At 41.1% G+C, this 26,728-nt stretch overlaps 1 protein-coding gene across 2 annotated transcripts in view; it reads right to left on the bottom strand.

The window, feature by feature from the left end:
* Positions 1 to 457: 457 nt before the first annotated feature.
* Positions 458 to 26,728, bottom strand: part of Spast (spastin) — a 43,945-nt gene continuing 17,674 nt past the window's right edge. For both annotated transcript variants that reach the window (XM_016008966.2, XM_006990706.3), the window contains 13 exons: positions 20,833 to 21,020; positions 19,083 to 19,216; positions 18,568 to 18,661; positions 16,766 to 16,840; positions 15,951 to 16,022; positions 14,298 to 14,373; positions 14,020 to 14,111; positions 13,550 to 13,629; positions 10,781 to 10,823; positions 8,998 to 9,077; positions 5,109 to 5,179; positions 2,688 to 2,728; positions 458 to 1,152 (listed from right to left, as the gene is read on the bottom strand). In XM_016008966.2, the coding sequence (XP_015864452.2) occupies positions 1,030 to 1,152; positions 2,688 to 2,728; positions 5,109 to 5,179; positions 8,998 to 9,077; positions 10,781 to 10,823; positions 13,550 to 13,629; positions 14,020 to 14,111; positions 14,298 to 14,373; positions 15,951 to 16,022; positions 16,766 to 16,840; positions 18,568 to 18,661; positions 19,083 to 19,216; positions 20,833 to 21,020 (1,169 nt within the window). In that variant the 3' untranslated portion in view covers positions 458 to 1,029. The remainder of the gene's footprint in view (positions 1,153 to 2,687; positions 2,729 to 5,108; positions 5,180 to 8,997; positions 9,078 to 10,780; positions 10,824 to 13,549; positions 13,630 to 14,019; positions 14,112 to 14,297; positions 14,374 to 15,950; positions 16,023 to 16,765; positions 16,841 to 18,567; positions 18,662 to 19,082; positions 19,217 to 20,832; positions 21,021 to 26,728) is intronic.

Here is a 26,728-nt window from a genome sequence, read left to right as displayed (position 1 = left end):
CTACAAAATATATGCCATGTAGAAAAATTCGGTATTTTAAGTTTCACGGAAGGGACAGTAATCAGTAAAAAGATGGTAGTGCCACTGGCTGTTAATTATCCTGTTAAGAAAGTACTACGTGATGAACTAGAAATGTCTTCCCTCCTAGTGTGTCCCTTCTCTCACACTGGTGCCTCAGTTTACAGTGAAAATCTGCTCTCTAAAGTAACTCCAACACAAAAATGAATTCCAGCTGGAATAAGTTAAGTCTAGAATGGATTTCTGACATATTAGAAAAAAGAATACTGCAGGGCACACAAGGACTGATCTACATGTTACACGACAGAGTGACTCAAACCTTCCAACCTTTGTCGTGCCAGATTTTCTCTGTTGTTATTCTATTCTATTGTTGTTATTCTATTGCTTTCTAAACATTTTGGCGGCAAGGCGATGAAATAGAAAAAACAAAACATGAAAAGAAGGTATTAACGGTTTAATGTTTGTATATCTAGGTTGAAAAAAGCTCTTTCTTACTGCAGATGGGAAAGGGTTCCATTTGGCACACTGGAGTTGGTAAGAAAAGCAGGAAAGAACTCCAAGTGCTTGGTATTCCAGTCACAGGGAGCTAAGGTAACAGCAGGAAAGGAAAGCAGAAAATAGAGTTGTAAGAAAACGTCAGGAGACAGAACAGCAGGCTTTGTGACCGCCAGTCACTGTCTCTGGAATACTTTCATCTGAACACAATATACAAATTATTATTTACAGAATGATTACTATCAATAAAGAACAGAACCTAGTTTTGCTGTGCTCTAACTAACAGTGCCGACTGAGAAAACCATGACCATCAGGCAAGAGGCCTTCAACAAAAATTTCATTCACATTGCATATTTTATTTAGGTCTGTCTTCTTGTTCCTCTTCAAGTTTGGTGCACAAAAAGGAAAACTCTAAAAAGTCCTGTAAACGAAATCTGAGTTCCTGTAGCTGATAACTTCTCTGAAGCTCCTGTTTCTTGTGAAGTAAAACGTTCTGCAGGCTTACAAGGCATTCCTTTAAACAGTGGTGTCTCCAAAGTCCTTGTTCCAGCGGATGTATGCTTCTAGGGTTTGAGGACTCACACTGCGCTTTATCTTTTTTAAGGATTCTGTGAAGTCAGATAACCGAATATTTCTCATCTAGATTAAAAAAAAAGTGACATAAAATTATGAATGTGTATACATTAAACACTGGATTAAAATGGAACTTTGTTGATTTTATAAGACACAGACATACTCTTAGAAAATCATGCTAACCATTTAAATGTATTTTGTATTACATATTAGGCAAGTTTGCTATACAAGAACCTTATAAGCAGTATGCCAATGTACTATTATTACTTGTGTATTAACATTTCAAAGCATGTTTTCCTCACTAAAAGAAAACTCCACACATCCATTAGAGAAAAATCTGACAAAGAATAGAAAAAATACTGAAATTCTCCCACTGGGATATATAACTGTAGTGGTTTGAGTGAGAATGCCTCGACCTGCCAAGGCTCACATATCTGACTGTTGATCTGAAGTTGGTGGAACTGTTCCTTATTGGAGGAAGTGTATCACTGGGGGTGCTCTTTGAGGTTTCAAAAGCCCATGCCAGGTCCAGCGTACCTCTTTTGGCCTCCTCCTTGCTGATAGAGACGTAAGCTCTCAGCTTCTGCTTCAGTACCCTGCCTGCCTGCCTGCTGCCATGCTGGTCACAGTTGCTACTTTTTAAGTTACCTTGGTCATGGTGTTTTGTTTGTTACAATAGGAAAGTAACTAAGACAACAACCCAAACTGATGTTACTGTGGTGGTATTCTAATTGTACTGAAATGTGGTTTTGATTGTATGTTAATAAATAAAGTTGCTCGGGGGTCAGAGCTATTAGAGCCATAGACAGAGTGTGGCGGTGGTGGCACACGCCTTTAATCCCATAGATCTCTGTGTGTTCAGGGATACAGCCAGCATTGGAGACATATGCCTTTAAGACCTGGGGGGCTGTACATACAGACAGTGACGAGGCAGTCACGTGTTTGGGTTTACAACCAATGAGAAGGCAGAATGACTATGAAATGACTTACACACAGGAAGTAGTGTTCTTTCGGGAAGCTGGGACACGGCAGGAGGAAGGGTGAGATTTTAGCTCTAAGCTCTGACCTCTTGGCTTTCTCTTTTACATTGGTTCTGTGTTTCTTATTTAATAAGACGGTTGGTTACATCTACATGTTATCTCTGGTTTTTCTCTCTCCACAGTTCCATAAGATCGCACACTGGTCCCCTTCTATTTACCACAAGTGTATCTGCTAAGTTTGTGCCGGTTCATGGGGCTGGTTACAATAAACACGACACGGGAATGCTGATTTTTGGCAGCATGTCAGATGCTTGCATATGAAGCTTGCTACTATGAATATTGCTGAGGACCGAACAAGGCCTTAGTCATAGTAGGCACGCACTCTGTCACTGAGCTACATCTCTAGGGATCCTCCTAACATACTAAATCCAGGTTCATGGAAATTTTCATCCAGTGCTTACATAGCCTGATTAGAGAAAATGACTGCGTTTTTTAACCATTTGTAAAATACAGCATAGTAACTGATTTTTTTTATATATTGAAATGAAACAAAGTTAAAGTTGTCTTGTTTCTAATTAAGTGGATTCAAATGAAGAAAAGTCATCATAGAATAGTATATACCTCACTGGCAGACATGTTCTTCACCTGCTCTGGTTTCAGCTCTGTAAGACATAAGTCAGATACTTAATGTAAATACAGTGACCTGTGTAACACAAATCACTGAAGTCAAGGGACATGTACACAGAGAGCACACAGAACTACAAAGGCGTGAATATACTATATTTAATACTATATTTAATACCCCATGTATCCATAATAAGAGATGTAAATATATACCTATGAGTGCTACATATACTATGTTTCTCAGCTTTGTCAAAATTAATACAACAGTTGGGCATGGTGGTACATATCTTTAATCCTAGCACTTTGGAGACAGGTAGATCTCTATATAAGTTTTGAGACCAGCCTGCTCCACATAGTGAGTTCCTGGATAGCCAAGACTACACAGAAAGACTCTGTCTCAAACAAACAAACAAACAAACAAACAAACAAAGGAAAATTAAACTCAACATATGCAATGTAAGTACTAAGTTTTTTCTTTTATACACTATGTACTAGATGTGGATGCCTCTATATAAAATAAAAAATGTAATTTTTGTGATTGCTGCTGTATGTATTAAGTACAATTCAGTTGGGAAAAGCCTGACCATTTGGACAGCCTTTCCTGAAAGCCTAGTTTGCACCCATTTGTTTGACTTAGTACTGTTTCGTTTGTATACACCTGAGGTACACTTACATACCAGGTAGTAAGACTATGTGCAGTCCCTATCTCTGTTCTCAAAACGGACAGACAGGACATTCAATCTATAGATTACTGTGTAAATCCCCAGCAGGGATCAGATCCACACTTAGGGTTTAGATGAGTGGTAAAAGGTTTTAGAAAACAAGGGGGATGAAATGCTCGTGGGCTATTTTCACATGTTCTGCAGATTGCTTTACATTTATTATTACTATTATTATAATGAACCATTATGTGTGTGGAGGGGGAGCTGTACAAGTAGAGAAGAGGTGCCCAAAGAAGCTAGAGGCACTGTACCCTCCGGAGCTGGAGTTACAGGCAGTTGTGAGTCATCTGCCATTGGTGCTGGGAACCGAACTCAGGTTCTCTTAACAGCTGAGTCAGTTAGTCAACCTAGTTTTATATTTTAAAGGTTGTTAATGAAGAAAAGATAAGGAACATGCAACAGAGAACACGTTTTCCAGAAAGCCTAAACCATTTACTTTGATTTTTCACAAAGAATGCATATTGACTTCTACTTTAGATACTGTTTTGTGTCAAGCTGTGTACTGATACAACTTTACTTCTTTTATAATGATGTGCTGTGGGATGTCTTTCTGTATGCTGTGAATATGTGTTGCTCTGAATGGTTGATAAATAAAGCTGCACTGGCCTATGGCAGGGCAGGATAAGGTTAGGCAGTACATTGAAACTGAAGAGGAGAGGAAGAGAAGGGTGGAGTTGAGGAGACGCCAGCCCACCTTGCTGCTTTGATCATGGCAGCTGGTGGCCAGCTCCATCTTGCAGGCGGCTATTGGGAGACATGTCTCTGTGCTGCTGCTGGCATGAGACCCCAAGAACAGGAAGCCCAGTTTGGCTCTGTTTCTGTGTGTTAAGAATCCTTTTTAAGCTTTATCAGGTCTGTGTAGATCAGTGCCCCACACTGGGCACCAAATGTAGCTGGAAGTTTCTCCGGTCCTGCCTCCCTGTGTCCTGCTCATCAGGGAAGGAGAGCGTTCATAGTTGGTATTGTCGAAGAAGGGTGAGGTGTGGGAAGACGCAAGCCTGCGGCTCACGGAGCAACAAGATGCCAGTAACAGTAACGCCACAGCCACGTGGTAACATACAGATGAATAGAAATGGGCTGAGTTAAGTTATAAGAGCTAGCTAACGAGAAGCCTGACCTATAGGCCATACAGCCTATAAATAATATAAGCTTCTATGTGTTTACTTGGGACCAAGTGGCTGTGGGATGTGGGTGGGAAAGTTTGGCACTGATGTGCTGGGCAGGACCAGAGAAACTTCCAGTTACACTGGTGACTCGGTGGTTAAGAGCACTTCCTGCTCTTACAAGAGGATCTATGTTTGTTTCCTAGCACCCACATGGCAGCTCCCGATTGGCTGTAACTCCAGTTCTAGGATATCTGATACCCTCTTTTGACCTATGTGGGCACTGCATGCATATGGAGCAAATACATAGAAGAAGGCAAAACTCTAGCCGAGCACAGTGGTGCATATCTTTGATCCCATCCAGCACCTGGGAGGCAGAGGCTAGCCTGCGCCTGGTCTACAAAGCAAGTTCCAGGACAGCCAGGACTATTACACAGAGAAACAGCCCCCTACACCACCATCAAAAAAACAGTCAAAACTCTCAAACACGTCAGATAAATAAAATAAAATGTAAAACTATGCATCTCTCAAGAGGCTATACTTATACCATGTACCATTCAGAGTTCTAGTGTTTCGAAGGCTTTCATACTCACCTCGGATAGGGCCCAGTGCTGCGTCTTTTGCCAAAGCTGTTAGATCACTTCCAGAGTATCCATCAGTCATTCTGAACAGTGGAAGCAGGAGATAACAAATTTGTTCATTGCAGATTAAAACTTCCCTGTAATCTTACATCTCATGAGGTACAGGAAGAAGGATCACAAACTTGAGACTAACTTCAACTATACAGTAAAACAAAAAGCCCCACCAGAAAGAGCACACAAAAATCTCTACATGAAAGGCAAGCTAACAATTATGTAGTTTGATTTTTTCATTCTTCTAAAATGTATTTGTTTTATGTGTATGTGTGCCTGATTGTATGTCTGCACAGAACTGTGTGTGTGCATGTGCTCACGGAGGCCAGAGGAAGGCACTGATCCCCTGGGACTGGAGTTATAGGTAGTTGTGAGCCACCCAGTGTAGGTGTGGGGAACTTCACGTAGGTCTTCTCCAAGAGCAGCCAGTGTTCTTAACTGCTGAGCCATCTCTCCAGGGCCATGATTTTAATTTTTTTTTTTTTTTTTTTTTGGTTTTTCGAGACAGGGTTTCTCCGTGTAGCTTTGCGCCTTTCCTGGAGCTCACTTGGTAGCCCAGGCTGGCCTCGAACTCACAGAGATCCGCCTGGCTCTGCCTCCCGAGTGCTGGGATTAAAGGCGTGCGCCACCAACGCCCGGCTTGATTTTAATTTTTTAAGGTCATAGAAAGGCCCATTTAAAAGAACAACACAATCTAGCTGGGTGGTGGCGGCGTATGCCTTTAATCTCAGCACTCAGGAGGCAGAGCCAGGAGGATCTCTGTGAGTTTGAGGCCAGCCTGGACTACAGAGTGAGAAAAGATACACAGAGAAACCCTGTCTTGAAAAACCACTACCACCACCACCAACAACAACAAAAACAAAAAAAACCCCAGAACAACACAATCTAATGTTCACTCCTTATAACACCTCAGATTTTCATCATTAGAGAACCATTCCTTTCTATCTGTCTAATGGGAAGCCTACACGCATCTGAAGATAGCTATGAATGAGGCCCACACACTTATAGATGACTATGTCATATGTAATGTCAAAATACAGGACACCTCTGCTTTAGGATAAGGTATACCCTGAGGCAGGTCACATTAAGTTATAAACACATCACCTGGAAAGGTCAAATTTATAAGCCATTAGTAGCCAATTAGCACATAACTACAATTACTTTTTTCTTTTTCTAAGAAGGGGGCTTATTATGTAGTGCACTACTTCCTAAGTGCTGGGATAAAGGAATGCACTACCACATCCAGCTACAATTACTTGTTTGGTAAGTTAAGTAGTCTCTTCACTGGCAAAGAGCACCCCCTTAGTGAGGTGAGACCTAAAAAGGTGTAGTTCATTAAATGGGGGCAGAAAAGATAAAAGCAATGTTTGTATAGAAGATAGTTGTAAAAAGGAAGTACACCTGAATAGGATACCTCAGCAGACAGGTTGGCCTACAGATGCTCCTATTTTATGGGCATTTAGGAGTTTGGTATTCTTATAAATTACTACTCAACTAAGTAACTTTTTTGTTGTTTTTTGTTTTATGGTATGGGTGTTTTGCCTGCATGTATTTGTGTACCACATGTAACCCAGGTACCACAGGAGGCCGGAAGAGAGCATCAGATCTCCTGAGACTGTATTTAGATGGTTGTGAGTCCCATCTGGGTTCTGGGAATCAAACTCAGGATCTCTGGAAAGGCAGCCAATGCTCTTAACCTCTGAGCTATCTCTTGGGCACCACTTCCTAAGTTTTTAAATTAGAGCTGGGTACAGTGAGACACACCGTTAGCCCCAGCAGAGACAGGCAAGACCCATGTGAGTTCACGGCTGCTCTGGTCTACATATTGACTTCCAGTCTAGTCAGGGATATATAGTGAGATCCTATCTCAAACAAACAAAGTAAAAACAATCTTTTCCTTTCCTGCCTTTTTTTTTCCCTTTCAGTAGTAGTAGTGTTAGGAAAGGACCTTGGGGTCTTATACATGCCAGGCAAGCACTCTACTGCTGGGCTAAATGCTATATATTAGTGAGACACTATCATTTAAATGGGGTTCCAGGAAAGGCCCAAGAAAACAACTCATTTTATTTACTTTATACTTATATCCAGACTGGCCAAAAACTTGCTATGTAGCAAGGATGACCTTGACCTGATCCTCTGGTTCCTTAAACTATTTTATGCCATTTTCAGGGATGTAATCTGTGGATGTCCTGCCTGCAGCCAGGGTCTACTCAAGTACAGTGATAAAGTGTTTAATATATGGTCTGCCATTCATCAGGCTCAACTCCCCTCCCTTTACTCTCTCAGGCTTATTGCAGAATTCGGTTCACACAAACCAATAGTGTTCTGAGTGGGTTTACTGAAAGTCCTAAATCTTTGGTACCTGACCTGCTTAAGATATAATAATGCTGCCTGCCTTCTATAAAAATTCAGTCAGTCTACAAGAATCCCCTTGACCCACAATGTTTCCTGTCAGTCATTTTCCATTTAGTGAATGTGATAATGAGGAGACAGTAAGCAGTAGCACTGTTTGGGAAAGGAGGCTGCCACAGTTCCCTCTCAGGAATCAGCTTCATTAGGAGAATTGGTCTCAAGACCCTGATAGGGCATCGAGGAGGGATGGAAATGCTGTCATTATGTGAGCAAGCCAGCATGATGGAAGCCTTAGAGGGAAGGAGGAGCTTCCTTAAGGTGGAAGGAGAAAGAAAAAGCCTGCCTGGGGGACGGTCTTCAGAGAGCGGCCTGAGGAGTCTGCTGCAGAGCGGGACAGGACTCTCAACCACCGAGTCACTCCCCCAGCCATGCACACAAAGGTTCTGACGGAGTCCGAAGAAGGGCCAGTCTCTGGCCTTCCCTGCACGACACTGCAGTGACAGTTGCTGTTCCAGTGTCGTGACTCTTCTTGGTTTTGAGATGGGGTCTCTACATGTAACCCAAACTGGCCTTAAATTCATGATTCTACTGCCTCTACCTCTGAGTGCTTGGGAAAAGGTGTGCACCACCTCACTCAGCTTCCTTATTATGCTTAAAAGTATGTTTTCAGAGCATGAAATTTGCAGGCAAATGGATGGAACTAGAAAAAATCATTCTGAGTGAGGTAACCCAAACCCAGAAAGACAGTCATGGTATGTACTCACTCATAAGTGGATTCTAGATATAAAATAAAGAATCATCAGACTACAACCCACAGAACCATGGAGGCTATATATATAGCAAGGGGGACCCTAAGACGACTGTGGCTTATAATAAATTTTGGTTTTACTCAAAAAAAAAAAGTATGTTTTCAGATGAACAAATAAATGTCATTCACCTAATACAAAAAAGCAAATATATATGAAAATATCTGTGTTGGTCTCAAATATGAGGGGATTTTACCTTTCAAATTATTTTAATATGATTTATAAGCTTTATTATTTTTTTTGATTTTTTTTTTTTTTTTGATTTTTCGAGACAGGGTTTCTCTGTGTAGCTTTGCGCCTTTCCTGGGACTCACTTGGTAGCCCAGGCTGGCCTCGAACTCACAGAGATCCGCCTGCCTCTGCCTCCCGAGTGCTGGGATTAAAGGCGTGCGCCACCACCGCCCGGCGATTTATAAGCTTTATTGATAGAAAGACTATAATATTGTTATTAGATATTTAGTTCAGGTCTAGTATAAGACAGAAATTGAAATTCCATTTTATCATGAAGAGGAGGTAAGAAAATAAAGGAAGTAAAAGATAAGGCAAGAAGTTTAGTAAATGAACTGTTCAAATAAGCTTGTTTTACTTAAGCAAGTTTTCCATTAGCTCATTTTAAACAGCATAGAAGGAGACATCTTTACAAATGGAACAAACACCGTAACACAGACAGTCGGATGAATGAAACCACTCACCTAGCAAGTTGTGCAAGTTCTTTTTGGGTCAGTGGGCTTCCCTGTTTACATAACAGGTTTTTAAGTAGAAGCAGTCTCGTCTGAAAATAAGTATTAAAGAATTATCAATCAGGCTCAACCTCATAACAGAATTAAAACCTGATCAGTGTTATTTAATAAACTAAGAACTAGCTTAATGGACTCTTCCAGGCTCAGGTCTCATTTCTGCCTGTTAAATATAACAAAATCTCTTTGTGATAACTAGTGCGGGAACTTCCAAACACACAGTGGGCATACAGCATGAGGAAGTGGCTGCTGTTACTACCAAGGATGCCTAGGGCCTAAACTAGAAAACTACAGTTTTTTACCAAGATTGGTTGATTCTGATTTTGTATGTGTGAGTATTTGCCCAAATGTATATATGGGTGTCCTGTTCCCACAGAAGCCAAAGGGTGCTGATCCTCTGAAAACTGGAATTATGGATGGGTGTGAGCTGCCATGTGGGTTCTGGGAACCAAGCCCACACAGTAAGAGCAGCAAGTGCTCTCAACTGCTGAGCCATCTCTCCAGCTCCAAGAAATACAATGTTTTCAAAAAGGTTTATTGACATATGATTTTATACAGCAAGGACTTCATACATTATAGGTATATAATTCAAATGACTTAATTATACTGATTTATAAAACCATTACATAATAAAACTTTAGAACATCTGCCACCCCTGGAAGTTCATTCATGCCTGTTTAGAATTAATCCCCACCCTACCTCCTTTCCTATCTAACCACTGGTCTGACTGCATTTCTAGAAATTTGTCTTTTCTAAATATTTCATTTGAAAGAAATAAAATCGGGGCTGGAGAGGTGGCTCAGTGGTTAAGAGCACTGGCTGCTCTTTCAAAGGACCTGGTTTGATTTCCAGCACCCACATGAAGGCTCCTAACTCTCTGTAACTCCAGTTTCATGGGTTCTAATCTCCTCTGCTGGCCTGACTGGGACCCAAGTACACACAGACAGACAGCAGGAAAAACAATTATACACAAAGTTTTGAAGAAAAATGAGTAAATAAAACAATAAAATGAAATCATATGTATATGGCTCCTCTCCCTGATGACACTGTTTTTTAATTTTGTTCATTAAGTGTAATATGAGCTGATGAATTTTTTTTCAATTCAGTGGATCAAACCCAGGGCCCTATACATGCTGGACAAATGCTCTATTTCTAAGCTACACCCCAAACCCTAGATAATGAAATAATAAATTTTTGAACTAAATAGCACTCATCAACTGGATATAGGACATTTGTTTATTCATTAAGTAATTAATTTTTTGGCAGGTTGAGGCTAGTATTAAGACAGCTGCTCTAATATTGTTGAGCATGCCTTCCTATGTCTTTCTCTTGGATAAATGTTCAGGAATTGCTGGGTCATATTTAAGTTTATGGTTATTCTTTTAAGAAACTGACAAGCTTTCTCTTTTTATGATTTATTTTTATCTTATATGTGTGGATATTTTGCACCTGCATGTATGTATAGGGACCACATGTATGTATTGATTGTGTCAGCCAGAAGACAGTGTCAGACCTCCTGGAACTGGAGCTACCTACAGTTGTGAACCCCTAGCAGGGGCTGGAAATTGAACCCTGTTCTCTAGAAGGGCAGCCAGTCAGTGCTCTTAACTGATGAGCCATCTCTCCAACCCCAACAAACTGTTTTCAAAATGGCTATACCACAGAGTTGCAAATACAATATTGAGAGAATGGTCCTTGCTTTTACTTTAATAAAAAATTGAAATATAAATATACATACCTCCTCATTTGGTAAAGACACATATACCCGTTTAATGAATCGCCTGAAAAGTCAAATTAGAAATATAAATTTGAAGTTATAGGTAACTCAGTTCAAGTAACAACTGACAGGAAAAAGCTGTAACTGTAATATCTAAGGGAACTAAAAGCGCCTTCGGATCACTAATGTAGAAAGGTCTTTTTACGTTTTTAGTGTGGGCGGCTCACCTGCAAGTGAGCCTGTGGCCTCACCCGTGCTACACAACCCTTTGTTGGCCCTTATTTCACGTTTTATCTTAAGACATATTCTCATTAAGTTGCCCAGGCTGGCCCTGACCTCACTCTGTAGAAAAGGCAGGCCTTGAACTCATGATCCTCCTGCCTAGCCTTCTAAGTAGTTTGGATCATAGGGGTTTGCCTTCAGGCTTGGTTGATATTTTTTTTCAAACTCTCTAGTTAATGCTTAAAAATCTTGGGGGAGAACAAGGGAATCGTGGCTGATATGTAAAATTAAATTTAATAAATAAATTTAAAAAATTAAAAAAAAATCTTTAATACATGGTTAAAGTAAGTCTGTATTTTATGTGTACTTTAATAGCAATGATATTTTGAAACAAACAATATCTGGCATAATAAACAGACAGGACAAAGATTACAGAAAGAGAAATGTTCATCTCATCATTATTGACTAGGTTTTATTTACACAGGTTTACTGTGTGGACCAGTTAAGCAGAGCTCACACAGTATCTAATCTGGTTCTCGGCAAGGCTATGATTTTATGAACTGGGACAGGCTTTTGGACTTATTTTTACACTCTTTTACAACTGTACTTTTATTTTTAATACTAAAAAGAGTTTAATTATTATTGTCAAGTAAAGCTGAATTACATCTTAACCCACAGTACTTCATGATGTTTAAATAAAGGCAACTTAAGTATAACCTGAGGCAGCCACAGCCTCGTCTCAGCTGCCCAGAGTTGCTCCAGTGGGGTGGCAGTTTCCAGGGTGGACAGTGACCACAGCCACCAAACACCCGAGTGGCCTGCATGGTGATGCTAGGGCCAAGAAATTAAACAATGGGGAAAGTATGAAAGTGTGTGTGGAGGTGTGTACTTGTGGTCCCAGCATTTAGGGAATGGAGTCAGGAGAATTTAGCTTGGACTAAATCAGTGAACTGAGTATAACCTGGGGTACTTGTGATCCTATTCCAAAAAGCCAAAGATTAAAAATAACAACAACAATAATAATAAACATCATGCCACGCAGCACGTAGGAAGCAGAGGCAGGTAGATCTCTGAATTCAAGGCCAGCCTGGTCTACAGAGCGAGTTCCAGGACAGCCAGGGCTACACAGAGATGCCCTGTTTAAAAACAAAAATAAAGCCGGGCGGTGGTGTCGCACGCCTTTAATCCCAGCACTCGGGAGGCAGAGGCAGGCGGATCTCTGTGAGTTCGAGGCCAGCCTGGTCTCCAAAGCGAGTTCCAGGAAAGGTGCAAAGCTACACAGAGAAACCCTGTCTCAAAAAAAAACAAAAAACAAAAAAACAAAAAAAAAAAACAGGCCTGATGGTCAATGAATAAAAGTGCTTGGCACCAAGCCTGTGACCTTAATTTGATCTTCTACATCAAGTGGTAGAGTCAGAAGACTCTAGGAAGATGTCCTCAATTTCCATGCACACACTTATATGCACATGCATTTCCCCTATCCAAATAAACACAATTAAAAAAAGAATGACAGAGCAGCTGCACTCGTGATACTTCAATATGATTGCCTAAAATGAGACCTGAAAAATGATAGCACCTTTTGACATGAAACATGGATGGGAAAATCTCACAAGGCCTCATGCCTAGATGAAGAGCTACTGAAGGTAATTAATGCCTGCTGGAAGAGGGAGAAAGTCGTCTTCAGGGACGGTGCTTCTAAGGTTATCCAATCCCATGCAGTCAGCCCTAAGCACACACATGTGAGCAACACTAAGTGAACTCAGCAGATGCTGTGTAACAATAATGAAAGAATAAGGGGCCATGAAAAAGAAAACAACATGGATTCAAGACTTCTACCTTGTCAACAGCCAGTCACAAAAACATAGTTATGCTATAAAAATGCCTTGAGATAAGGAAAACTAGGAATCTAATACTGAGTCAAAGATTCTTCTTCCAGCATGAAGAGTTACTTTGTTCAAACACACAAGAGTGGAGAGCAGTTCTCATGAATTCTGCTGCCAGGTGGTGATGGGACATGCCTTTAATCCCAGCACTTGGGAGGCAGAGGCAGGTGGATCTCTGAGAGTTTGAGGCCAGTCTGGTCTAGAGAATGAGTTCCAGGACAGCCAGGACTACACAGAGAAACACTGTCTTGAAGGAAAGAGTAATGATGGTAGGGAGTGGTCTTAGACTTTAAAGTTAATGTAATGCTAAGTAAAAAAAATGATCTATCTAAATGTATCTGTAGAGAACCGTTTTAATAACATCCTAGGCCTAACCTCATTTGCTAGAGTTGGCAACACCAGGACAGCAGTGGACAACACATGGAGGCAAGTCATTTAGTCTTAAAGCTGAGAGTACAGGATATCAGAGGTGGGTGAGATAAACCCAGGTGTGGTGGCACACACTCCTTTCATGCTAGCACGAGGAAGGCAGAAGCAGGCAGATCTCTATGAGTTCCAGGCCAGCCAAGGTGACATAGTACGACCTTGACACCCTCCCCTCCAAAAAAAAAAAAAGAGAGAGAGAGAGAGAGAGATAGAGGAGATGAACACAAGAAATGTAACCATCATAAACGTCTCTCACTACCTGAGAACAGCTTCATCAAGCTCTTGGGGCCTATTAGTTGCACCCATTACAAGTACTCTGTCATCTCCAGCAGATTGTACCTGCAAGCCAAAAAGTTTTGTCAGCATTTTAGATAAAATAAAAAGGGAAACTATACATGCATGTATTTATAGCTTGGTTCATTTAGTAGGAAAGTATACATATTAAAATACTGCCATAGAAAAACTTTAGTAAGTGGTTAGAAAGACGGCTCAGAGGTTAAGAGCACTTATTGCTCTGCAAGACTTAGGTTTCAGTTCCTAGCACCTACATGGCAGCTCAGAACCACATGTAAGTCTAGTTTTGGGAGATCTTATGCACTCTTCTGGCCTCTATTAATAGGCTCCTGAACACACATGGTACACAAAAGCTCACGCAGGCAAATGCACAAACACATATGATAAAAAAATCTTAAAAAGAACATATACACATATACGATCATCAATACTTACACCATCAAATTCTATTAAAAATTCAGTTTTCAGTCGTCTACTAGCATCATGCTCCCCTTCTCTTCTTTCACACAAAAGACTATCAACTTCATCTAGAGGAAATGTGAAGAGGAGGTTTAGGCCCAAACTAAGCAAATCATCGAATATTCATACTTATTAATAGTCCTGCTGAATTCATTCTTTAAATGCTGTCCTTCTGAATAGCTTTTTAAGCAAAGTTCTCATACTAGGGAAGTGGTATTTCATAAATGCTCAACCTAGTTGGGAAAAATACTTACCTATAAAAATTATAGACGGTTGAAGTTCTCGAGCCACGGCAAAGAGAGCTCTCACCAGTTTCTCTCCTTCCCCCACCTACAAGGTGTGATGCACAGATAACACACATGAAAGCAACAGCAGTCCAGTTTTCATCATGATTTAAAATTTAACTTCATGATCTCATGATATATTAAATGGTGTCACAGAATGTATAATTTTAGAAAACACACTATTTACTTTCTCAAACTAAGTTTCAATGGGAAATATTTCAGTCTTACAGTGTACCAGTTCCATTCAGGCTAGTTATAAACATCCAGGACAGGTCTGGTGTGTGTGTGTGTGTGTGTGTGTGTGTGTGTGTCTGTGTGTCTGTGTGTGTGTGTGTGTGTGTGTGTGTTTGTGTGTGTGTGTGTGTGTGTGTGTGTGTGTGTGTGTGTGTGTGTGTGTGTCATGCATGGTACCACCATCTTGGTGCTCTCTTTTTTTGAGAACAGGTCTCTCACTGGCCTAGTGAGATTTTAGTGTGGATTCCAGAGCTCAAACTCAGATCCTCAGGCTTGTCTAGCAAGAACGAAGAACATTTTGACTGAGACAGGCCCCACCTCTCCTCAACCCTGCAGGTATAGCTGTACTACTCTCAAATTTTTGAGACTAAGTTCTTCTTAGAATATCACTGAAGCCAGAAGAAAGAAAATTAGAAATCTAAACTATGATATAAAGCAATAAAACAAGAACAGGAGAGCCAGGCATAGTGGCACACGCCTTTGATCCCAGTGCTCGGGAGGTAGAGGCAGGCGCATCTCTGTGAGTTCAAGACCAGCCTGGTCTACATAGCGAGTTTCAGAACAGCCAGGGCTATATCGAAAGAGACCCTGTCTTGAAAATGAAAATGAAAACAAAACAAAACAAAAAAACAGAGGAAGTCTTATGTCATATTTTAATTTAGAGTCAAACAGCAGGGAATATTCAATTTACCCTAATTCTCACACATGGTAGCTCTCTAGACAGTCACATTAGGGAGCTAAGTAGAAGGGATGGTATTTATTACAGCCCAGATTACATTGCCCCAAACACACTGAAGCCCCAGCTCTAGTGTCTAGAAATGAGACAATTTGGAAATAGCATCCCTACAGATGGTCAAATCAAGCCGAGGTAGTAGGGTGAACCCTACTCTAAAGAAACTGTATTCTTATAACACATGGTAACGTGAACTCAGGAATTACAGAGAGACTGTCATGTGATAATACAGGAAACCGCATCTGCAAGGCAAGAACTGCCAGGGACTGTCAGCACACCAGAAACCAGGAGAAGCCTGTGACACACTCACTGCTGTGGCTCCCAGAAGGTAGTGCCACTGCTAACACTTAGATCTTACACCTCCAGCCTCCTCAGTATGTATTTCCACATCCTATCTGTTTGTGCAATAAATTTCTGGTATTTGATCCAGGCAACTTTGGCACTGTTAAGCTAGGGCCTACCAAACAAACCATGACAGTATTCAACAACATAATTCTCATTTTAAAATAACTAAAAAGGACGCGTAACTCTGTACCTCGAAGAGGGATACTCATTACACACAAGCAGAAAGTACTTTTCAACAATGCTGCTGTCATTTTATTAACACAGCACGTAAGACGGTCATTTACATGGCAGTATGGGGAAGGAGCACTTACGTATTTTGAAGTTAAACTCGCAGCACTTATGTTGAAAAAGGTGGCATTGGATTCTGCAGCTACTGCTTTGGCCTTGAAGTCAGAAGAGGAAACATGTTAGTCCAATATCCTGATTTTGTAAAAGACAGCTACACCTGCTCATCGAAGTACCAGAAGAGAGGGTGTGATGTGACTCCCAGCACCGGCTATGTCAAGAGTCTACGTGGTACGCTTCTTCCCAGGGAAAGCCAGGGAGGAAGTCTCTTCTCTTTGGCAGGAAGATACTGGCCAGAGAAAGTTAAACAGGCACAAGGAAATTTATTCTTTTCCTGTGGGGTTTTGTTGTTTGAGACCACATCTCACTATGTAGCCATGGCTGGCCTTGAACTCAGAGAGATCCCCCTGCCTCTGCCTCCTCAGTGCTGGAATTAAGGTGTGTGCCACCATGCTTTTAATGTCTATTTGTTTTTACAGCTAAGAAGGACTCAGATATAGATATTCAGATTATGGTTTGTTTGTTTGTTTTAAAGGCTCTGGCCAAAGGACACTGCATAAAAAAACAAACAAACAAACAAAAAAAAAAACCATAAACTAACTGGTCAGATTCATTAAGACAGGAATATTCTAAGCGTCATTAGACAGAACCTCAGGAAAGTAAGGTAAGTGCTTCTGCAAAACAAAGCCAAAACATGCTACTGCAAATAACACAATGCTTTCCATTTATTTTTGCATGAAAACTATTTTAGAAACTGAAGCAGTATATTACAACAAATAAGTCAAAATTCATATGATCCTAATTATTTCAGTGGAATCCTCCATCTTGATAGCACTCTTACCAGCATGGTTTTTCCGTTTCCAGGCGGACCGAAGAGTAACAGCCCTCTGGCAGGAGCTCTAAGCCCTGTGAACAACTTTACAAAACACATTTGGTTATGGCCATGATTCTAGAGAGCTCATCCAGACATGTCAAGTATTTACCATTGGTCATCTAAAAATATCTTTCTTTGGAGGGGGAGGATATGACAGGGTCTCACTATGTAGCCCTGGCTGGTCTGAAACTCATTATGTAGACTGGGCTAGCCTCAAACTAAGGGATCTGCCTGCCTTTGCCTCCAAGGCTTGGGATTAGGTGTGTGTCACACAACAGGCCGTAAAGTTCTCTTCAGACCTGCCATTATATGATTCCTCCTGTAACAAGCTTTCCTTGGATTTAGGTTCAGTCTACTGAGTTACTACTCAGTCTATAAACTATCCTATCTATGGCCTGCCCTGTACCTCACTCTACAAGCTTCAGTATGCTCCCTAAGGGGCCCTAGCTGGGCACATGACATTCCTTTGGTTCATAAAAGAGAAATGTTTTCTGTCTTAACCCTAATTTTATGGGTATTAACAAAAATGTATTTACCCATCAAACTGGTGATTTCACGACTTAGAATGACAAGTACTAACTAAAAAAATTTTAGATAGACAAAAATGGGCATGGTGGTGAGTGCTGACATCCTGGACTAAGAGGCTGATTTCAGGACCTGCCTGGACAACATCCTGAAACCTCATCCAGAAAAGAAAAACAAGAAAGTAGAAAGGAAAAGATACAAACTGGAAAAACAACATCCAGCAGTAACTTCTAGATTAGTAGGTGCCCAAAAGTGACAAACACCACAGAGGATATGAATGACTGAGCCACACAGCCTTCGCACCTCCCCTGAACAGGGCACCTCACACTGTGCCACACAACTGTTTCTATAGCTGTTGAGGAACTGTCAGGAAGACCCGGATGTGGTCCAGAAATGGGTCCTCAAACTGGAGTCTTCCCATCACTGACACACAATGAATATGCTAGCTGACAGAAGACCAAACAATGCCAACTTTAATTAGTAACTTAAAGATTATCCATTTCCTTTAATGACTGAAAATAGGAGGTAGGCCAGATCCCTATGCATCGTTCACTGGCTATCTGTTAATATTCCAGCAAATTAACACAGTGAAAATAATTTCTTAAAGGTGTTTGCTCTTTAAACTCATAGAATTATTTTATCTTAATTTCCCACTCTGTTCAGTTATTTTAAGTACAAAAGTCTTAATTTTAAATCTTGGGACCGAGGATATAGCTAAAGCCTTAGGTTTAACTCTAGCACTGGGGAAAAAAAGCAATTTTTTGGGGGGGTGGGAGTGAGGATGGTCAAGACAGGGTTTCTCTGTGTATCTCTGGCAGTCCTGGAACTCACTCTGTAGACCAGGCTGGTCTCGAACTCAGAGATCTGACTGCCTCTGCCTCCCAAGTGCTGGGATTAAATCCCTTAACTCTTAAGTAAAAACTATACCATACAATTACCTACTTTTCTTATGAAAGTTAAAAATGGACTCAGAATTTCTTAAATTCACTCTCATCTCCTATTAATAAGCCAATGTGAATGCCTTTTGTGAGGGAGGAGTAAAACAGATCATGCTATAGTATAGCCCAGGCTGGTCCAGAACTCACTGTGGAACCCACACTGGCCTCAAGCTCAAGACCCCTCCCGCCTCAGCCTCCTCAGCTGGATGCTTGGTATATCCCCAGACTTTAATGTTTGCATTTTTAAGGCACTGAACTTGGAATTACTTAATATGAATTAATCATGTGGTAACATAAAATCCTTACCTCAGGCCGCAGAGAAGGAAGAATAACAATTTCTTGCAATGCTTGTTTTGCCAAATCCTGACCAGCTATATCATCAAATTTTACAGCTGTCCCACTAAAAAACAGAACATCAGTTAATTTCACAGCAGAAATATAGTTTACTCATTTTTTTATGTTAACTGTGAAACTTGCTTATTAGCAAAAATATTCAAAACTACCATAAAAATTAAGTATAAAAGTAAAAATATTATGTATCATACATATATTTTTTAAAGGCTTTTTTTAAAGATTAATTAAGATTTTAAGATCTATTATATATACAGTATTCTGCCTGCATGTGTCCCTGCAGGCCAGAAGAGGGCACCAGATCTCATTACAGGTGATTGTGAGCCACCATGTGGTTGCTGGGAATTGAACTCAGGACCTTTGGAAGAGCAGTTGGTGCTTTTAACCACTGAGCCATCTCTCCAGCCCATACATATGTATTTTATAAACAAAAATAAGAAATAGAAACTGAAATGCTTGGCAGAACTTACTTGTCAACAATTTCATTCATTATGAGGTTTGCCAGGTTACTGTCCACATTCCTAAAATTTTTCAAGTCTTTCTTTTTCCGAACAGCCGTTGTGGGTGTAGAAGGTTTGTTGGTTCTATTTGGTTTTGGAATACCCTTGAAGGACACAAAAATTTAATGTGAAACAACCTAGACTTTTCACTCATAAATGACCCTAAAGGTTGAGAGAATTTAATAAAAATGGGGGAGACACAAAGCTGGGGAGATGCTCAGTTAGTGAAATGCCTGCTACACACCAAGAAGAACCTGAGTTCAGGTCCTGAGCACTCATGTCATCTGTAACCCAGCTCCCTGGGGCTCACAGGCCAGCTGTTCTAGCAGAGTGTGAGATCCAGGGTTGATGTGCAAAGTGACTAAGGAAGTTATCTGAGGTCTACCTCTGGTCTCCACACAAGGCAAACACAAAGAAAAAACTCTAAGACTGCAAAGGTTGAGCATTTAACCCAAACCTACATTCACTATAGAACGACATTTGACATGAAGAGGGCTAATAGATTTTATCCAGAGTCAGTTATTATAAAAGACAAAGGCGGGACAGAAAACTGGCTCAGCAGTTAAGAGCTTTTACTGAAAAATCATGACGAACGGAGTTTGGATGTCAGCATTCACATAACACGCCAGTCATCCTGTACATGCCTGTACCCCAGCCCTGAGGGCAACGGAGACCAGATGATCACTAGGGCCTGCAGGCGTCCAGTCAAGAGTAAACCAGCTCTAGGTTCAAGGGTGGACTCTTCCTCAAAGGAACAGGCATACACCCAGCACTCTCTTTGGGTTGGAGCGCGCGCCCATCTTTTTTTTTAAAAGACTTATTTATTTATTATGTATACAGTGTTCTGTCTGCATGTGTCCCTGCAGGCCAGAAGAGGGCACCAGATCTCATTACAGGTGGTTGTGAGGCACCATGTGGTTGCTGGGAATTGAACTCAGGACCTTTGGAAGAACAAGCAGTGCTCTTAACCTCTGAGCCATCTCTCCATTTGTTTGTTTGTTTTTTCGAGACAGGGTTTCTCTTTGTAGCTTTGGAGCCTGTCCTGGAACTCACTTTGTAGACCAGGCTAGCCTTGAACTCACAGAGATCCTCTGCCTCCCGAGTGCCGGGATTAAAAGCGTGCGCCATAACCGCCCAGCTCGCCACCTCTCTTTTTTTTTAAACCCAGAGACCCTATAAGAAAAGTCATCCATCTTTGACTCTTGTTAGAATTACAACAAAACTCTAGGTATGTTTAACATTCTAAAATTTACATAATCTAGCTGGTCAGTGGGGTGCATGCTTTTAATCCCAGCACCCAGGAGGCAGGTGTAGGTGGATCTGTGTGTTCGAGGCCAGCCTGTGCAATAGAGTGAGTTCTAGGACAGTCAAAGCTACTCAGAGAAACCCTGCCTTGGAAAACCATAATGAATAAATAAATAGGCAGATAGATAGATGGATAGATAAATAAATTACATAGTCTGAAATAATTCTAAGACTAGAATTAAAATGACATATACATTATACTGAAAAGACTTGGTAAGTAAACAATATGAAATTCCTAATTATTCGAAAGGACCTAAGATTTTAACAGCAAATTGTTTTCGCAAATTAAAATTATATTTAACTTTGTGGAAACCGATCAATTCTATAAAGCATTATAGAGAACTAATACAAAAAAATCAAGCATGACGAAGTTTTGTACTTGCAAAGCAAAATTACACTCCCTGTTCTAGAGTACCTTATGAGTGGCAGCCACGGGACCAGGTCCCTGTCTCGCTCCAGAAACCATGGATAAACCACTGCAACTAGGTGCCCTGTGGTGACCTGAAAGCCCTGTGGATCCACTTTTCATGACTGTTTTTGATCGAGGCAGTGAATTACTAGCATGTGTTAGGGGGTCTTTCCTCTTCGGAACTGCTCCACTTTCTATGGAGGAAAAAAAATACAGCCATCGTGATTAGAAACTTTGACTATGCGTATAAAAAGCAATACTAACAATTTACAATAGCTACAACAATAAAAAGTAATATTAACAAATCTGTAAAACAAGCTACCATCAGTTTACAATCTGTATTTCTTACTACTGTGTGTATGTGAATTTGATGTGTGTATGATTGCGGGTGCACATGTCATGGCAGACGTGCAGAAGTCAGAGGACAACGTTCTGACTTTGGTTCTCCCCTCCCACCACACGAGTCCCAGGGGTGGAACTCAGGCCATCAAGCTTGTGTAGTAAGAGCCTTTCTTAGCTAAACCATTTCACTGGCCCTTAACAACTGTTTTTAAATCCACAAGTATTTCAAAATAAGATCTAAGTCAGAAAATAAAACGTGTATGTCATGGGAATGGTTAGCAGGAAAAGAGATCTGGTTATTAGATTTGCCCTTCGATGTTGTAGATTCTAATTTTCTTATGAAGAAATCTATTTGTAAAAACAACTTCACTTGTGAGGGAACATAAGACATAAAAAAGATACCAAGCAAATAAAGCCCCCAGATAACTAAGGAACATCATGAGGTGAAGGCACTAGGAATACACCAAAGGAGAAAACTCCAACACTCTACTGACTGCCCACTTCTGGTGTGCTGTATACGTACTGTGGGCATGTGCATGCAGAGGCCAATTTGATATCGGGTATCTCCCTCAACCACTCTCAACCACACACCTGAAACCTCAACAGCCTCACTGAGCCTGGAGCTCATCAACTGGGCTGGGCTGGCTGACAAGTGAGCTCCTGGCACCTCACCCCACTGCTGGGGTCAGTCCCATACTGCCATACCCGGCTTTAAGTGGGCGCTAGGATCTAAAATACTCATGTTTGTGTGACGGGCACTTCACTGAGTTATCTCCCTAGCCCATGACTGCAAACTTTCATGGCTATGAAATATGCAAGACTACAACACATATCCACTTAAAGTTTTGTTTTGATTAACTGATTTTAATTGAAAGAGTAAGTTGTAGCGTTTGGTATGCCAACTATTTTATGTGATATATATATATATATATATCATACTCAAAGTAAATAAACAAATAAATAAATGAGAAAGTTATAGGCTTTTGAATGCTCAAAGGTCACAACTTCTAGGATACAACTATATTCCTATAAAACAAAAGTCAGTGCTTATTAATAACGATGGTACTGCAGAGATAAATGTTAAGCCAGGCAAGTAGGGTGGTTATAACCTCAGCACTCTTGAGGCTGAGCCAGGGAAGACTTCTGTGAGTTCAATAATAACCTGGGCTACATGAGTTCTAGGCCAGCCTGGGCTTCAAAGTGTGAAACTATGTTTAAGAAAGAAAAAGCGATCGAGGCATAGTAGTGCATGGCTTTAATCCCAGCATTTGGAAGAATTTCTGTAATTTCCAGGACAGCCTGGTCTGCAGAGTGAGTTCCAAGACAGCCAGAGCCACGTAATAGAGGGACCCTGTCTCAGAAAACAGACAGAAGCCAGATGGTGGTGATGCACATCCTGTCTCAAAACAATCAATCAAACAAACAAACAAACAAACAAACAAACAAAACAATAAACCACCAACAGACAGACAGACAAAAAATGCTGATCAGTGTCACATATAATCCCATAATCTTAACACTCAGAAAGCAGAGGCAGGAGGATCACTGCAAATTCCAGGACAACCTGGTCTACCCACCAAGTTCTAAACCAGCCAAAACTCACATAGCAAGACCCCCTCTTGCACCTGATGTGGTGGCGCACGCCTTTAATCCCAGCACTTGGGAGGCAGAGGCAGGTGGATGGTGGATCTCTGTGAGTTCAAGGCCATCCTGGTCTACAGAGTGAGTTCCAGGATAGCCAAGGCTACACAGAGATACCCTGTTCTCAAAAGAAAAGAAAAGAAGAGAAGAGAAGATAAAAGAAACAACAAACAAAAGACGCTCTCAAAAAGATTGGGAAGAGAAGGAGAAAAATGTTAAACAGGGAAGTAAATTCGACTGTTCAAGAGGCCTTCGTTTTGCTTTTGAATATCTTTAAAGGAAATTAAGAACTCAAACAGGTAAAGGGAATCAGTTTGTTTATTTGGAGAATTACAGTGTTAAATTGCCACTGGAGGATTAATAAGAGAACCCCTAAGACAAGGAGAATAGATAGCCTAAATACTAGACCAGCCCAGTCATTCGATTATATTGTGATAATCAAATTTTTGACAACCAGGGAGGTTACTGCAGACTCAGTCTGGATTGCCTTGGATCATTATACTACAACATAAAGGACTATAAATGCTAGAATTATTTTAGTCATAACAGAGGCTGGAACCATTGCTATCTCTCCAAAGGTTTTAAGATATAAGAGTTACTGCACTGAACTACCAAACACAGGGCTCGAGAGATGGCTCAGCAGTTTAGAGCACCGACTACTCTTGCAGAGGACCCAGGTTTAGCTCCAGTACTCACACTGAGTGGCTCACAACCACCTGTGACTCCAGCTCCATGGAATGATTCCAAGGGCATCTGCTGGCACCTCCAAACACCTGTGCATACCCACACTTGTACATACTTAATATTAATAAAAACAGGAGGCTGAGAGAGAGTTCAGTGGTTAAGAACACTTGTTGGTCTTTCAGAGGACCTGGGTCAGTTCCCAGCACCCACATGGGAGGTCATAACCATGTGTAACCCCAGTTCTGGAGGATCTGACACCTTCTGGCTTATGTGGGCACTACATGTACAAGGAACACAGACACATACACAGGCAAAACACTTATAAACATAAAAAATATTTTTCCTTAAATAAAAATGGGGAAGGGGCTAGAGAGAGAGTGCAGTGGTGAAGACCATTTGTTACTACTGTAGAAACCTAAGTTGGGTTTCCAGCACTTTGTAGCTCACGCCATCCATAACTCTAATTCCTGGGGGGTCTAACATCCTCTTCTGACCTCCACAAGCACCATACATGAACATGGTACACATACATACATAAAGAAAAACAATCACACACAAAGTAAACAAATCTTTAAAAATTAAAAAGTACCAAATGCATCAAGTAGACAATATGAACAATGTATTAAATGCATAAACAACAAAAAGGAAATGTGGTTTCTGTAAGACGGAGCACAGACTGACACAGCCACAGGGGCTGCTGAACGTATACAGAAGAGGGGATTCAAGGCAAGGGCACTTCCAAGGACAGTACATTTGATCAAGGTTGCTCCAGAACACGAAGGTAAATTCTGAACCTAGGCTCAGGGAATTGGGAGATACAAACCAGGAAAGTACCCCAGAAAGATGTGATGACAAGATCTTCCTGGAAGAAGGCTAAACGGCACTCACTGAAGAGGAACAAATGCACTGGGGAAGAATTTCTTCAGACGGAAAATCCATAGACCTGAGACTAGAAATCTGAGTGTGGTGGCGCATGCCCCTAATGCCAGCACCCAATAAGCAGAAGCAGAAGCAGGCTAATCTCTGTGTGTTCAAGGCCAGCCTGGCTGTCTACACAGTGAGTTCCAAGACAGCCAGGGCTACGGAAAGAGATGCTGTCTCATAGCGGTAGGAGCAAGTTTTGCAGAATCCAAAGTCTGAAGTGTGTAATTTAGCAATAAATACTGTTAGCTTTTCCTTTATGGGACAGGTTCTTTGTTCATTTTCAAGGAAATGTCTGCTATAAATACCCAAGATGAAGTAACCATCATCTGTCAGTTGTTCTCTCAAGAAAAATGGTGTTGTTTGTAATGGTTAGTTCCTGGCAGCTCAGTCATGCCTTCTTTGACATAGCCCTCTCCTGTTTTAGTGTGTGGACTATGAAAAGCTGTGCACCAAGGACTGAGATTGTGTAATGTGGTGGTATTCTAATTGTACTGAAATGTGATTTTGATTGTATGTTAATAAATAAAGTTACCCGGGGGTCAGAGCTATTAGAGCCATAGACAGAGTGTGGCGGTGGTGGCTGGCACACGCCTTTAATCCCATAGATCTCTGTGTTCAGGGATACAGCCAGCATTGGAGACATATGCCTTTAAGACCTAGGGGGCTGTACATTCAGACAGTGACGAGGCAGTCACGTGTTTGGGTTTACAACCAATGAGAAGGCAGAATGACTGGAAAATCGATTTATAGACAGGAAGTAGCTCTCTTTCGGGAAGCTGGGACACCGCAGGCGGAAGGGTGAGATTTTAGCTCTGAGCTCTGACCTCTCGGCTTTCTCCTTTACATTGTTTCTGTGTTTCTTATTTAATAAGACGGTTAGTTACATCAACAGTATAATACTTCCAGCTCTATCAAGGACATTTCCTGTGTGAACCGTTAGGTGAAGTTACGGTTGTGAAGGATGCAGTGAGTGTTACTACAGTTTTTTGCATCTGCTCATAGGACATCTGAAGTTCAGATGTCCTCCAAGGTTGTCAAGGAAACGTCAGGGCAAATACCAGTCCAGGGAAGGCAACACACAATGCTTCAGTATTATGAAAAATTTGACCTGTAGTATAATTACGAAAGTTGTGCTTCCTAAAAGGGTCTTGGGGATCCCTAAGAGATGTGCTTTGAGAACCTTAGAGCATTAAAAATGCTTACTTATCAAGGCTGGAGATAGGTTGGAGGTCAGGAGCACTGGCTGTTCTTCCAGAGGCCCTGAGTTCAATTCCCAGCACCATATGGTGGCTCACAACCATCTGTAATGAGATCTGGTGCCCTCTTCTGGTATGCAGGCATACATTGTATATATAATAAATAAATCAATCTTTTAAAAAAATGCTTACTTCTGAGCCAGGAGGTGGTGGTGCACAACTGTAATCCCAGCACTTGGGAGGCAGAGACTCTGTGAATTTAAAGACAGCCTGGTCTACAAAGCAAGTTCCAGGACAGACAGAGCTGTTACACAGAGAAACCTTGTCTTGAACCATCCCCTCCCCCAAAAAAGAAAGAAATTTCTAGAAAAGAACTACCACAAGAAAGACAGAAGACTTTCATTAAAAAAAAAAAAAAAATCAGAGTGGCTAAGGATGTATGTAGCAGTGGTACATACATAAGAAGTGGCATTATTAGGAGGTGTGGCTTTGTTGGAGCGGGTATGGCCTTGTTGGAGGAAGTGTGTCACTGTGGGGTGGGCTCTGAGGTTTCCTATGCTCAGGATACCACCCAGTGTCTCAATCTACTTCCTGTGGCCTACATATCAAGATGTAGCCAGCACCATATCGGCCTGCACGCTGCATGATCCTTACTATGATGATAATGGACTGAACCTCTGAAACTGTAGGTGAGCCACTCCAATTAAATGTTTTCTTTGTAAGAGTTTCCGTGGTTATGGTGTCTCTTCACAGCAACAGAAACCCTAACTAAAACACCTAGCATGCAAGAAGCTGGGGAGAGGGGGGAGCCTAAGACCAATAAAACTGGGTTTGTGGTATTAGTGATCTTTAACCACATACAAGTTCAAGGCCAGCTGGGATATATGAGACCCCACACCCAAAACGAGTCCTAGTGCCAGGGAGGTAGAGGCAGGTACGGATACACAGTAAAAATCGATGTTTGACCAAGTATTAAAGTTTCCATGTTAAAAACACACACACACAAAACACCCCACAAACACTTAAATACAACAAAAATGAAAACATTTTAATTATTTGAAGGAACTTATACAGGCTGAGTGTGGGGGTGCACAACTTTAATCCCAGTACTTGAT

This window comes from Peromyscus maniculatus, chromosome 22 (genome assembly GCF_049852395.1).
Source record: "Peromyscus maniculatus bairdii isolate BWxNUB_F1_BW_parent chromosome 22, HU_Pman_BW_mat_3.1, whole genome shotgun sequence".
Taxonomy (NCBI): domain Eukaryota; kingdom Metazoa; phylum Chordata; class Mammalia; order Rodentia; family Cricetidae; genus Peromyscus; species Peromyscus maniculatus.
Note: the sequence above shows the minus strand (reverse complement) of the source record. Positions and strands in the feature narration are given on the sequence as shown.